Source organism: Octodon degus, unplaced genomic scaffold, assembly GCF_000260255.1.
Source record: "Octodon degus isolate 3935 unplaced genomic scaffold, OctDeg1.0 scaffold00093, whole genome shotgun sequence".
In the NCBI taxonomy this organism is placed as follows: domain Eukaryota; kingdom Metazoa; phylum Chordata; class Mammalia; order Rodentia; family Octodontidae; genus Octodon; species Octodon degus.
This window is the reverse complement of record NW_004524669.1, coordinates 5,179,709-5,194,633: the sequence shown is the minus strand read 5'-3', so window position 1 is coordinate 5,194,633 and position 14,925 is coordinate 5,179,709. Positions and strand designations below refer to the sequence as shown.

The 14,925-nt window shown below is 50.0% G+C and overlaps 1 protein-coding gene across 1 annotated transcript; it reads right to left on the bottom strand.

Moving 5' to 3' along the window:
- Nucleotides 1-3,775: 3,775 nt before the first annotated feature.
- Nucleotides 3,776-7,477, bottom strand: Krt18 (keratin 18). Its single transcript, XM_004637866.2, has 7 exons — nt 6,908-7,477; nt 6,351-6,433; nt 5,907-6,063; nt 5,172-5,336; nt 4,963-5,088; nt 4,238-4,461; nt 3,776-3,961 (listed from the first exon to the last, which is right to left on the bottom strand). Exons 1-7 carry the CDS (start codon nt 7,325-7,327, stop codon nt 3,838-3,840), a joined length of 1,299 nt encoding a protein of 432 aa, XP_004637923.1. The 5' UTR covers nt 7,328-7,477; the 3' UTR covers nt 3,776-3,837.
- Between the last annotated feature and the right edge of the window lie 7,448 nt (nt 7,478-14,925).

Here is a 14,925-nt window from a genome sequence, read left to right as displayed (position 1 = left end):
GCCCTTGAATTTGAATTTTCAGTCTTCCAAAATGCTGGAATTGAAGCATTTTGCCATCATGCCAGGCTGAAGATGGAGGGCTTTTATTTCTTTATTTTTGGATTTTGTGTATGTTACTTTTATAACTGTTAAAAAGCTAAGATAAATTATCTTCTCAAAAATAAAAGCATCTAGGGGGCCTGCCCCTTAGTTCTTTAAGTGGCTGCTTCAACAAAGCTGTCAGGCTCAGGAGGCTGTGGTTCGATCCCCACAACTCAAGCCAGCCAAACCTGCCCTGAAGGCATTTGGAGAAAATAAATAAATAAATAAATAAATAAATAAAAGCATCTCAGGCCTACTGTGTCCCCCCATTAGATGGTAATTGAGACTGGGCGCTGTGGCCCGCACATGTAATCCCAGCATTTGGGAGGCTGTAAACAGGAGAATCACTACGAGTCTGATCTAATAGTGAAACCCTGAACACCCTGTAGATCCTTCCCTAAAATACAGGAAAAAAAAATAATAAAAACATATGATTGGGGCCAGGGAGATGGCTCAGTGGAATAAGTGCTTGCCTGGCAGGCTCAAGGGCCTGAGTTCAATCCCCGGTTCCACACACACACACACAAAAGCATATGATTATTTTACATATGTATTATCACTGATAGATGACACAATTCCAGTCAAAAGCATGGAATGGTAATATTTTCATTATTTTTATTTTATATACATATCTATATATCTATTTTTTTTTCTAACAACTTTTTTTTTTTCCCCCAGAACTGGGGATTGAGCTCAGGCCCTTGCACTTGCCAGGGAAACATTTATTCTACTGAGCCACCTCCCCGGCCCCTAACAACCTTTTTGGGGGGATGGGTACTGGGGATGGAACTCAAGACTTTGTGCTCGCCAGGTAGACACTTATACTATTGAGCTATTTCCCCAACCCTCATTAGTTTTATTTTTTTATTATTTTTTATTTTTTTTAAGTGTATGCCACCATTCCTGGCTTGAAACATTTATTTATTTATTTATTTATTTATTTATTTATTTATTTGTGTGTGTGGCCAGCTCAGGTCACCAGAGGGAGTGGCTGGCTGGCATGTGGTGCTGGGGGATTGAACCATGGTCCCTTTGCTTTGCTAAGCTTGTTCAAATAGGTGCTTTAGACCACTGAGCCATCTCACCAGCCCCCCTCATTAGTTTTAAAATGTTTTCTGGATCTATATTGCGAGACACCCAGCTCTCCAGAGAGTGACCTTCGATGCTGCAGGACTGCCAAATGCCTTCTCCAGCTCACTTGATGCTTGCCAAAGCCATAGCTTTAAACCTGTCCCATCCTGCTGGTGGCCCTGGTGGCCCTGAGTCCCCTCCTGTGTATGCGTGCAGGCTCCTGAGGATCTGGTCACCTGGGAGCGAGCGTGTGTTCACCTTCCTGCGGTTTCTAATCGCTGCTGGGTACCAAGAGCCATAGGGGGATGGAGGGTGAGGCCTCAGCTGTCTGCTCCCTAGGGGCTGGGCCCAGGGGAGGCAGCCCTTCGGTGCACAGGGCTCCTGTTCCGTGTCTGTCCTGCTTTCTGTTTCTAATTAATGTGAGGTGTGTTCTGGTAAATTTGCCCTTACTATAAGGGAGGGGAAAAGTATTTTTTTAAACCAGGTTTTCCAAAGACAAAATAGATCACAAGTACTCTTATTAAGGAGTGGAACATTTTTGTAACAGACTAGATAACTTCAAAATGACTAGCCCATTACAGAAGAAAAAACTGGGAATTCAGTTTGTCTACTTGAAATTGTTTTACAATAATCAAAACCTCAAGACTCAGATCCCATAGATCAGAGCCAACCTTTTTGATAAACTTAGTAAGGTCTTAGAGACTAGATAGTTGGTGACATGTATGCTTCCTAAAAACTAGAATAGATTTTTACTGAATAGTGGTATATCTGATGGCCTATGCTTCTTAAAGGTCCAAATGCAATATAAAAAAAAGAAAGAAAGAAAGAAAGAAAGAAAGAAAGAAAGAAAGAAAGAAAGAAAGAAAGAAAGAAAGAAAATGTTTTCTGGGTGTGGTGGTACACACCTGTAACCCAGCAGCACTCAGGATGCTGAGGCAGGAGGATCATTGAGAGTTCAAGACCAGCCTGGGCTACAAAGTAAGCTCAAGACCAGCCTGAACTACATAGTGAGACCCTTTATCAAAAAGACTAAAATAAAATAAAATGTAAACACTGTTTTGTGGTACTAATGGCTAAAGGAAAAGATGCTGTACCACTGAGCTACTCCTCTAATGTTTTATTTTGTGAGATAGGATCTTGGTTAAGTTATCTAGGCTGGCCCCATACTTGCGATCCTCCTGCCTCAGCATCCTGACTGCTGGCTTGACAGGTGTGCACCATTGTATTGGGCCACAAGGTCCACTCTTGGGGCTGGGGAGATGGCTCAGTGGAAAAAGCGCTTCCCTGGCAAGCGCAAGGGCCTGAGTTCAATCCCCGGTTCCACCAAAAAACAAACAAACAAGGTCCACTCTTACTATTTGGATGCACATGCGGGGGTGCCACCTGCTTACATGGGAGCCTCTGGCATAGAATTTGATTTTCAGTGATCTGAACATTTGCCCCAATTTTAGCCAGACCTCTTGCACTGTAAAGAACCTATATCCATTGAGTGCAGGAGTAGAACCAGGGGAATGTAGGGAGCCTCTCCTGGTCCTTATCTCCATTCAAGTTTATGTTTGTAATCCCAAAGATAAGTTATTGGAATATTAACCAAGTTAATTCCTACCACTATCTACCACTTCCAGTGCAACCCACGGCAAGAAAAGACATTAAAGTATATTTATCATTATGGGGAGACAAAGGGTCCTAAGTCCAGCCATGAAGATGGCTTTCTAGAACAAAGCCCTCGACCCAGGGCTGAACCCAGGTTTTATTCAGTCATGAAGGAGTGGCTTGAGGATAAATAACAGAATAATAGAAGTAGGTGAGTACTGTGAGCTGGGCTAGGTAGGAGGCCTTCATTTGCAGAGAGAAGGATATGCAGAGAGAGTAATTTGCATCACACACTTGTGATAGTATCTAATATTTTGGGGTCCAGTGCTTCAGCTCTGATATGTAGTCATTCAAGCCCCAGAAGTCATAGCTTCTATGTTGAGGCCAGCCAACAGCACAGAGCACTGGCCCTTTGTCCTGTCTCAACCCAGCTCATATTAGAGTAGCAGGTGTGAGGTATCAAGAAAACACACGTGCCATCTTTTTTTTTTTTTTTTCGGTCCCAGGGATTGAACTCAGGACTTCGCATTTTCCAGGCAGGTACTTATTCCAATGAGCCATCTCCCTGGCCACACGTGCCATCTTCAAAGACTACCACCAGCACGTCAGCTAGACCAACATGCATTGCTTAAAGTCAATTGAAGGGATAAGGAAAAATCCTAGCCAGCTCTGTATATGTCACTACATGGAAGTAGGGCCTGGCACAGCCAACATGGAGACAATTGCTCTTCTTCCAAGGAGTCACCCCGGTGGTCCTCCACAGGGAGCACATGAGTGGAGGAAGCCCTGAACAGTTGGCAAAAGGCCAGTCCCAGTCTTGTGCTCTGTAGTTTCCCCACTAGGGTGGTGAGGTGAGACACTCCCTTTTTCTCTGAGGTGTACTCAGGAGCCCAGACCCCTCTTCTGCCCCCCTCCTCCATATGAACCCTTGACATCAGAGGAGATTCCTGCCTGGTCAGAGATGGCAAGCACTACAGTGATGGAGGCATCTGTACACAATGTGAAAAGCCAAGGAAGATGCAAGGTTTTGTCCAGTAATCTCTGAATTTTTATTTGTTAGTTATTTCCCAAGGGCACCCCACTTCTGTTGCTTTAGTGTCTCAACACTTTGGTATCATTGGTCTCAGACACTAATTTTCCGTCCACAATTTTGCGGGTGGTGGTTCTCTGGATGGTTTGCACCGAGGCACTGCTGCTGTCCAGGGCATCACCGAGACTGTAACAGAAGCAGCCACAGTGATGAACCGTTAGAGTAGAGGAGAACAAGGAAGGAGGAGGAAAGTTGCCTAACCCCTTCCTTTATCTCCAACCCCCCCCCCCCCGCCAGCCCTTTCCTCTGGAAAAGGGAAAACCCACTTTATTGTACCCTAAGTACTTCCAGAGCTGATGCCACAAGCCCTGTGCTCAGTGGACACTGGTGAACAGATCCACAGCAGCAGCTCTGGCTTTGGGGAGAAGACCCCCAACGATGCTGGTAAGTGAGCCCACTCACTTGAAATCCTCCCCATCTTCCAGCAGGCGGCGGTACGTGGCGATCTCAGCCTCCAGCTTGACCTTGATGTTCAGCAGGGCCTCGTACTCCTGGGCCTGGCGCTGCCCCTCTGTTCGAGTCTGTGCCAGCTCAGACTCCAGGTGCAGCAGGACCCCATTGAGTTGCTCCATCTGCATAGCGTAGCGGGCCTCTACATCTCTCAGGCTGTTCTCCAGGCCAATCTTCTGCAGGGCACAGGAAAGAGGGCCAGGGTGAGTCCTCAGAAGCAGACTGCTCACCCCTTCACTCTCTAAAATTCTACCACACACACACACACACACACACACACACACACACACGCACACACACACTGGGAATTGAACCCAGGGAGAGTGGAGGTATGTTTTCAGCCTTTTATGGCAGAGGGGGTATCGAGAATTGAACTCAGGACCTTGTGCTTGCCACTGAGCTATATCCCCAGCCATCTTTATCTTTTAACAAAATTATTATTATTTTGAGACCAGGGTCTAGCTTTGAACTTTCTGTCTTATTGTCTCTGCCTCCCGGGAGTTGGTGGGGTAGCTGGGATTGCAGACACGCACCACTGGTTCACTCTAAAGCTGTGTCTGAGGGGTGATTTGGGATGGAAAGGGTAGGATTGGGCTGAGAAAGATTGGGGCCTGAGGTCCCCTGACAGAGGTCATCAGGGTCCACAGGAGCTGGGGAACTGATGAGAAGGACCTCACCAGATTTCTCATGGATTCCAGGTCAATCTCCAATGACTGGGCCGTGCGCTTCAGCTCTGTGAGTGTCGTCTCAGCAGCTCCAACCTCAGCAGACTGTGAAGTGACTACTGTGGTGCTCTCCTCAATCTGCAGGGTAGGAAAGGATCTGTCAGCCTCTCTGTCCCTGGCTGCCTCCCTCCCCCACCCTGGTGGCCAGCCTGCCTGCATACCTGCTGGGACCAGTACTTGTCCAGCTCTTCTCGGTTCTTCTGAGCCAGTGCATCATACTGAGCCCTAATGTCTGCCATGATCTTGCCGAGATCCTGAGATTTAGGCGCATCCACCTCCACAGTCAACCCAGAGCCAGCAATCTGGGCTTGAAGGCCTCTCACTTCCTAAAGGACACAGGGGCAATGGTGAGGAGGGCTCAGGTCACAGGGCCAACCAGGCCCTTCAGCAGTGACTGTCTCTCCCTGGAGCCCTGCAAAAACAGATGGAGAGAGCACAGGGAACTTTGGTTTTACCACTGGGGAATAACAGTTCTGGGCTTCTGCTCCAGATAGTGGAATGACACCCTCTCATGGCCTGAATGTGTCACTCACAGATGACTTCTCTCCCTTCACTTCCCTGTGTCCATCTACCCTCCTTCTCCAAACCTGCTCCATACACCTCTTCTGGGAAGCCCTGCTGGCTCTCCCAACTCTAGCTCCTGGTGTTGGCTGCTGATACCTTTGTTCTCATCTCCTCTCACCCACATCGCCTTGATTCATCACGCTGCATACAATTCAGGTGATCCACAGAGTGCATGTGACCACCAGATATGCTCTTAAATCAAGATAGGCTGACTGGGAAGAGCCCAGGCTGGTAGTTCTAAACTTCCCCAAAGAGCTGGCAGCCTGTCCATCTATTCTCCCACACCTGTCTTGGCCCCTTGGGTCCCTGCCCTGGCTAGCAGCCTCACTTACATCCTCATGGTTCTTCTTCATGAATATCAGCTCCTCCTTCAGAGTCTCGATTTCTGTCTCCAGCTGCAGCCGAGTGATATTGGTGTCATCGATGACCTTGCGAAGCCCGTGGATGTCGTTCTCCACAGACTGACGCATGGCCAGCTCCGTCTCATACCTGCAGGAGTGGAGATAATCACAGGTGATGGTCCAAAACCTTCTCAACCCATACCACCTCCTATGAGCAGCCCTGTGCCCATTCTAATGAAGAACTAAGTCAACTGGTAATTCCCCCAGTATCCTTCTTGGCACTTAAGGGGCAGTATTTTTAAACTGGGTTATACAAATGAACAGATAAATAAACTGATATTCTTAGCACACCTGAATAAGATCCCTCTGAGAGTTTCTACCTAACCCACCCTCAGGATCAGACCTTAGTGCCAACCCTGCTCCCCCTACACTTACTTGACTCTAAAGTCGTCAGCAGCAAGACGAGCATTGTCAATCTGCAGGACGATGCGGGCATTGTCCACAGAATTCGCAAAGATCTGGAGAGGATTGTAAAGGGAGTCAGTACTGGGTAGACCCGAGTGTGTGGATGACCCTCTCCTAGGGCTTTTGCCAGCACACTTGCTGATCCCCTGCTTGGGCCCCTCACATCCTGGACAGGCCCCTCCCACAGGTAGGCTGCCTGTTTACTTCTGGATGACTCAGCCTTAGCCACGTCCGCTTAAGGCTCCAACTGTCCCCAGGCAGCCAGAAGTGACCACATCTAGGCCTACTTTATGGCCTCCTTTGATCGTCCTTGCCGGCCACTTCTGCAGAACTCTCACCCTGGTCTGCTGGGGAAGCGCCCCCGGTGCCTAGTTACCGTGTGGCTGGGGGTGTGATTGGAAATCAAAAGGGTAAAAGGACTCAATTGGCCCCACCCTGTTAAAGTTCTGCAGCTGGATGGATGGAGGGAAGAGATACCTGGGTGGCCAAAACCGTTGGGTCTGGATCCTTCTCTTCCTGCTCCTTACCTGTGCCTTCAGCTCCTCGATAGTCTTGAAGTAATGGCCCCAGTCTCTGACCGGGGACCCCTTCTTCTCCAGGTGCTCCCGGATCTTGCTTTCCAGCCTCCGATTTTCCGTCTCCAGGCTCCTCACTCTCTCCAGGTAGGAGGCCAGGCGGTCGTTCAGGTCCTGCATAGTCTCCTTCTCAGTCTGGATGCTGCCCATGCCGGCCAGACCCCCGGCCACTCCCGCGGCCAGGCCCGCGGACGCTATGTCGCCCCGGAGGATGGTGGAGCGAGACATGGAGACCCGGGAGCCCGAGCCCCCGGCGCCGGCATAGACGCTGGCAGCGCTGCTGGCCCGTCCAGCCCGTTGGCTGGGGGCCCGGACCGAGCCCAGGGACCGGTAGTTGGTGGAGAAGGTGGTGGAGCGGGTGGTGACACTCATGCTGCCCGGGAAGGAAAGCGAGAGACCAGGACTCAAGTTCGGGTCGCGGAGGGTGGCCGTCTGCGATCTGAGTTATACCCCCGCGACAGGAGGTGGGGACCTTAGGAGCAGGCCCCGCCCAGACCCCGAGGCGGCCTCCCAGGCTCTCCACACAGGTGGACGCGGACGGGGGTGGGCGCTCCCGGTTCCAGCCCCTGCAGGGCGGGGCCAGGCGCACAGACCTGGCAAGGCCGCCCTCCCCCCTGTCCCCCTCCCCTCCCCCCTCCCCCCCGCCCCAGGAACGGATGCAAAGAGCAGCAGGTGTTGCTGGTCCCTGAGAGTGGTTTCGGGGGAGGAAGTGAACTTTCTAAATCCCCTTTCTCCTAAGTAGAGGCGGTACTGTAGGGTAGAGATTGGGGGTTCCGGGGTGTGCGGTGGAGAGCGATGTGGGTCTCTAGCTCTCCTCAGCCGACGGCCCAAGTTCCTCACATGCACAGGCTACCTTAGGGGCGATCTTGGAGCCCCCGCAGTCTCCAGCAAGAAAAGCTGGGAGCTGGAGAAGAGGAAGAGAAACTCAATCCTGAGCCTCAGATCTGCTGGCTCATATTTTGCACTCGCTTTCCAAACGCTGGTGCCTACGCTTGGCCAGTTGATTGCACACCACGCAGAACCATACAACTGTGTATTCTCAAACCTCAGGAGCACCAAGTGGGTTGGGGAGGGGGCGCACGACAATCTCTGAGACCCCTTCTTCCCCCATCCTCACTCTTGGGAGGCTTGATCTCTGAGGGACACTGTGATTTGAATAGGGGACTTACATCTCCGAGTCTGTACATCAGCCTTTACACCTTCGGGTAAACAAATACTGTACTTCTAGAGTACTGAGAATTCAACAGGTATTTATTGAGCACCTCAGTCCTTTTCTCCCTCTTTACTGGGACTTTTCGCCTTCTTTCTCTGACCCTCTTCAAAATTCTGTGGATCTCAAGCTTCCCTAAGGGACTGCCTCCCTCAGAACCAGAGGAATGGAGGCAGGGCAGAGACTCGGGGCTCTGCCCTCTCCCCCAGCTGGATGAGCACCCCCAGCTGAATGAACTGGGAGAACCGCAGAGGTTCAAGCTGGTCAACTCCAGCAGCTTGTTTTTCGGGCAGGGCCTGGTTACATTGGGCTGTGCTCTTTGCTCTGGAGTGGGCCTATTGATTCTTACCCAGCTGCCAGCTGGACCAGGCGGCAGGCTGGATGCTTGGGAGGGAAAGGGGCTTGGGAGGAGCCTGGGTGGGGCACAGATGCAGAGATGATTGTTCCAGACCTACTGCCTTCCTGTGGGGTGAGTCCCACAGCACTCAAGGAGAAGCTGGTCAGGAGAGGGCCTGTGGAGGGCTGGCAGGCAAATGGCATGCAAATGACAAAGTAGTGCCCACTAGTTTTGCATGAAGCCTTCTGGGAGGGACATTGGCTTTTCCAGTCAGTTTAAGGGGTTTCTCCCACTTTCTGACCTCCACATTCTTCCCTGGTTTTGAAAACTGTTGTGCAGAACTGTACGATAAAGTATATGGGTTAAGTATGCCATGGGCTACCTTTTGCTATTTTTAAGCTCCGGGAGGTACTAGAGAATGAATCTGGGTCAGGGCCTTTGAACAGAACTCCATCCCCAGCCCTTTTTGTTTTTGAGACACGGTCTCTAAATTGCCCAGGATGGGCTAGAACTTTCAATACTCCTACCTCAGCCTCCCAGAAGGCTGGGATTACAGACCTGAACCACCACACCCATCTCTGCTGGCTTTAATCTTTAAATCAACCAGGTTAGGTATTTGGTGGTCTGTGTGACCTTGGGGAAGTCAATTAACTCCAAACGTCAGTGGCTTCACTCCCTGTCTAGTCTCCTTGGGTGGCAGTGGATGTGAATGGTAATGATCATGCATTTGTTCCAGAAACAAATAAAAATCACTTAACTGTAGAGTAAGACAGGCACACGCGGGAAGGCAGAGGTAGGAAAGTCAATCCTAAAGATGGTTCACAGGCTAGGAGGTCATTATATGTCAGGACCCTGGAGGATTTGAAATACAAAGTTCAATGAGACGCGGACCTCACATTTCTGCTCAAAGACTCTTTGAAGATCCTCCTCTGATCTTGGCTGTCCTCCCGCTGTTCATTCTGTAGTTCAGACCTGGGGCTTTCTGGGACCTGTGGAGGCTCAGCCTGGGACCTAGGGGGTGGAGAGCTGCGGTTGTAGCTTATCTCTCTGAGCTAATGTCCTGGTCACATTCCTGACCTCTTGCTGCATCCGGGCAAATACTGATCTTTAGGTATCCAGTGCCAGCCTGCCCTTTTCTACCACTTCCAGATTCTTCTGTGCTTTAGGTCTTTCCCTCAAGTCTGACAGCCTCTGGGAGAGCTGAAAAGAGGGGTGTGAGGGAGTTTTGTTTCAGATTGCCAGCACTGGGGCTTAAGGTGGGGGTGGAGAAGGAGCTTGGAGTGGTTGGGAAGCCAGTGGTGGGACAGGGTGGAACGGGAGGGGACCTGGTGAGAAGTTTCCAGAACAAACACTTGTAGAGATCTGAACAGAGTCCTGAAGGGTGGAAATGGGTCCCCTCCCCCATCAGCCTGCATTCTGAAGCCCCGATTGGTGGGGGGGAGGGGAAGCTGCTAGGCAGGTTTAGCTCAGGAGTAAATTCAGAGATAACTCTGCTAGGACTGGTCACTCCTGTTGCCCCTCCACATTCTCCCAGCATTGCTGTGGAAACTAAGATGAGGGTGGGAGAGCAGAGGACTGGGGTCTGAGGAGGGTCTGGAGTTCTTCATCTCTGCTTTATCATCTGGGTTTTTTTGCCCAGTCCTGGGTAGGGGGGTGTTTAGAATAGCAACCAAGGTATGAGGTGGGAATCTGCAGTGAATTAAGGACTGGCTTATCTCAGTCCTCTTTTTTTTTTTTTTTTTTCTTTACAAGCAGGGATTGAACTCAGGCCCTTGGGCTTGCCAGGCAAGCGCTTATTCTACTGAGCAATCTCCCCAGCCCCTCAGTCCTCTTCTTGAAGGACCAAGGGACTCCTCAGTGTTGGAGAAAGCAAGGGTCCATGTGGGAGGAGGGTCACTTGGGAAGCCTCAGCAGAGGGGCTGCCCAAGCACCAGTGAGCCATGTGCTGGAGAAACCCAAGAGCTTCTGAATGGGAATGGAAACAAAGGCAATGAATGGGATACTATGAGAAGGCACAGTGAGCTTGTAGGGAGGGCTCTGCAAGTAGGTTAGGCTTAATAATTAATGGGTGCTAGGTGAGGTTGGGGTGGGTGTACAAAGTGTGGTTGGGAGCCAGGAGTAGTGATGCACGCCTGTAATCCCAGCACGTGAGAGGCTGAGGCAGGAGGATTGCCTTGAGATCGAAGCCAGCCTGAACTATGTAGTGAGTCCAAGGCCAGCTTGAACTACATAGTGAGACCCTGCTTCATAAAACAGTGGTTGGGTGAACTGAGGAAAGACCAGCAGGAAGAAGGGGAAGAAGTGTGGCCTTAGATACAACAGGGCAGCAGAGTGGGGGCAGCAGCTGGCTTGGTGCAGGACGTGGAGAATGTCTCTGGAGCCAGGTTGGAGTTGGAGTGTGGTTCTGAGGGCTTAGGCCAGGCAGGCTCACTTCCACAAAAATGGGAAGGTCAAAGCCTGCACCAATACATTTAGAATTATTGCTTCAGTTGGGTTTGAATCCAAATGTTCTTTTCTTTCTTTTTTAAAAAAAATTTATTCGGTACAATGTCTCACTACACAGCTTGAACTCATAATGATCCTCTTGTTTTCAGCCTCCCCAGTGCTGGGATTACAGGTGTGCACCAACATGCCCCGAATCATTTGCTAGCTTAGTGTGCCCTGGGGGTGGGACCAGTGTAGCATGTGGGACCAGAGATCGAACCCTGGCTCCTGCACTTGCCAAAACAGGCACTTAGTCCACTGGCTACTGTGCTAGCCACCCAAAGGTTATTTTCAAGAGGCATAGGAAGAGAGAAAGTCATTGCCCAGGGGCATGTAGCTGCCTGGGACTCTCCATGTGAGAAAGGATCTTAGACACCCCAATCTCTGCCCCTGGGACACACTATAGTCTCCTTTGGCAAAGCCAGCTCTCGCCACCTGGGATGGCCTCACCTTTTCTTAGGTCCTTCTTCCCTTCTTACCCTCAGAAATGGGTACTTCTGGCCTCAGGTGCAACCCCAATACCCCAATGCCATGCCACCAGTCAATACCTCCCTGGCTTCTACATAGAGACAGGCGAAGCCTAGGAATGAACATGGCATTCAGAGTCAAAAGACCCAATTCAAGGTCCCACTGCAGGCTGTATGATCTTCAACAATGTGTACCAGCTTTCTTGTCCTTGGCCATACAATAAAGATAATAGCGATTTCTGTTTCTGGAGTTTCAAGACCATCAAAGGAGACATCTTCCAGAAGATCTCTGACCTTAGGAAGCCAGCTGGTTTACCCTCTTGGCCACCATCCATGGCCTTTCTTCCCAGCCTTCCGATTCCTTCTGCCTTTACCACCCTCTAGCCTTCTGCTCCCCACTCATCACTATTTCTTCCTTCAACCAGGTCATAGGGTACAGTGGCTAAGACTGGGTCTATGAAAACAGTGAAATAGGACAACCAGGCTGAGAACCTATTTCAAAAACCTTCTAGTTAAGGGCCATGCCCCAGTTAATGTCTTCCTGGCTATCAGCAGATCTACCAGCTGTGTCTTCTGGGGCTGTCCCATGGGCAGCTGGAGAAGAAGGCTAACCTTAGGAGGGCAATGGGGACAAATGAAAGAAGCAGCCTCCACTTTGTCCCCTCGGCAAGGTGTCTTGGTGCACTGAAGAGCCTGCACAGCCACAAGCCAGGGCCACAAGCCCACTGCTTGAGAGGACTTGGGTGAAACTCAAGTGTGTGTGGGAGGGTCGAGGATCAGAAAATAGGAGTGGCAGAGTCTGGGGACTCAAAGCAAGAAGCTGAGGAAGAAACAAAAGAAAAGAGAGAACAGAGAGGAAGGGGCTCAGACCCTAGTCAGCTCCCAGGAGGAGGCCAGGAGTGAAGTATCACCAAAACTGAGCAGATTTATTTTCCAAGGGGAGCAGTGCAGAGAAGGATGGAGCCTGGAGCTGGGAGCTGAGGGAGGCAGGGAGTGCTGGTGTGGAGGAGCAGGACATGTCTGTTTTTGGAGAAGAATAACTTGAAGGAAAGAAGAAAATGGGAGGCTGTCAGGTGGGCAGAGGTTTCCCCAGGTAGGATGGCATGGAGTGGTAAGGATGTTCAGCAGTTACACAGACAACCACAGTGCTGTGTGGTCCGTGCTAGGCTAGATGTATTCAGGACACAGTACAAGCTTGCAGGTCAACCACTAATCTAACCCAAATCTTGAAGAAGAAACACATGCTGAAACCCAAAGGATACTGCTAAGGAGTAGCAGAGCTGGGATATGACCTACATAGACGCTAGGTCCATCTCCCCTCTGATTGAAAGAGTGGGACAGATGCAGGAGACTGGAGCTACCTGGCCCACCCATGATGTATAAAAGATGGCATGGAGGACTTGGAGAACCTGGTGGAGAGTTCACAGGTCAGTTTTATGCAGAGACCAGCCACACAAGAAATACTCTGTCCTGGGAATATGAGAGGAAAGGTACTGAAATGAGAGGGTAAAAAAGGACTTAAAACATTGCTGAGGGGCCAGGGAGATGGCTCAGTAGGACAAGTGCTTGACTTGCAAACGCAAGGATCTGAGTTCAATCCCTGGTTCCGCAAACAAAACAAAACAAAACAAAACAAAACAAAACAAAACAAAACAAAAAGCCATTGCTGAACTTTGGGGCAAATGGATGAAGAAGAAAAGGCAATTAGCAGACCTTAGAGGAAGAGAAGTGCTTCAGCCATGAGGGTGGATGTGGTGGCAGCAACGTAGAAAACAAAAGGGAATTAGGTAGAGTGGCAGCACTTCTTCCAGCTACCTGGGAGGCTGAGACGGAGGATTGCTGGAGCCAGGGCTTCAAGACCAGTCTGGGCAGTATAGTAAGTCCCTGACTCACACAGGACAACAACAACCAAAAAAGGCTGTGGAATGTTAAGAGGGAGATTGTATTATCAGAGGTATCTGGGGCCAGAGCAGTAAATGATGTTATTGAAGGATGGCCAAAGGCATTGAAAACCATGGAATTAAGGATCCTAAGGAAAGGAGTGGATGGAGGCAACAGCATGGATTGGAGTGAGACAGATCTCATTTGAACCCTAGTTCTGCTCGTTTTTGGCTCAGTGACCTGATCAAGTTGGGTGCTCGTGCTGGTGAGTTCCTCTGCGTGCCAGCTTCCTTGTTGTGGCAGTCCTTGAATTTACACCTTAGGGCTGGGCAAGCAGTGCTTCCCAAGGGTGCTCCCTGCCTCCCTCTGTTGTTGGTTTTCTTTTTTCTGAGCCACGGTTGATGTAGTTCAGGCCTTGCTCTGGATTCTATGGAGCCCAGGCTGCCCTTCAGCTTGAGGCAGTTCTTGTGCCTCAGCCTCCCGAGTGCTGAGGTTACAGGCGTGGGCCACCACACCCCGCTACTCTCTGCCTCCTTCTCCCAGAAGAATCATCAACCCAGAGGTTCAGGTCTTTCACTCTGCTTCAATTCTATTAGCCACAAGCTGGGAACAATTATTAAAAGCTGGGGCCAGGGAGATGGCTCAGTGGAATAAGCGCTTCCCTGGCAAGCGCAAGGGCCTGAGTTCAATCCCTGGTTCTTTTTTTTTTTCTCGTATGCCGTCTTCTGGTAAAAAAAAAAAAAAATTAAAAGCTGACATTAAAAAAAAAAAAGCTGACATTAATGATGAAGAAGATTATTAGTGCAAGGGACAAATGAACAGGCAAACGGTATGATCAGTGCCAGAAAAATATCCAGGACAGTATCTATCTGTCTCACAGTATGATGCTTTTAGGATTTATTCATGTGGTTGAACACTGGTACAAATGCTTTAATTCATTTACTACACATAAAGTGCCTGCTGTACAGATGAGGTGTTCTAGCCTCCAGGGACAGAGCCAAAAACAGCCAGGATGGGCTGGACCTCTAACAGGGCTTCCATTCCAGGGACTGGGGTCATGGAGAGCCTCATGGAAGAGGAATGCTCAGGCAGGACTTCAAAAGTGAGTAAAAAATTACCAGGGAGACAGAACCACTGACACTGTGACTTCTTGCAGCAACCAGGTGTCTCTGAGTTTCTAATCTGCATGTTCTGCTCCTTGTCACTAGGTATTAGCCCCAGCTGGAGGGTCAAGGAAGCCTTAAAGAACCTTCATACTGCTTAAGCAGAACACAGTGGCCAGGGTTCAATCCCTAGCATGCCATGCTGGCCCTGTCCTCAGGGCATGCTGAGATGGCAATGATTGAGACTGGGCGTGGTGGTGCCCGCCTGTAATCCCAGTGCTTGGGAGGCTGAAAACAGGAGGATCACTAGGAGTCCAATCTACATAGTGAGACCCTGTAGACCTTGTACCAAATACATTGAAAAAAGAAAAGGGGGGGGGGCAGGGAGATAGCTCAGTAGAATAAGTGCCCGCCTCTGAATCTATGATCCTGCTCTCTGTCCTCCTCCTTCTCTCCCTGTTCTCTCTCTCTCTTTCTCTCTCTGTCTC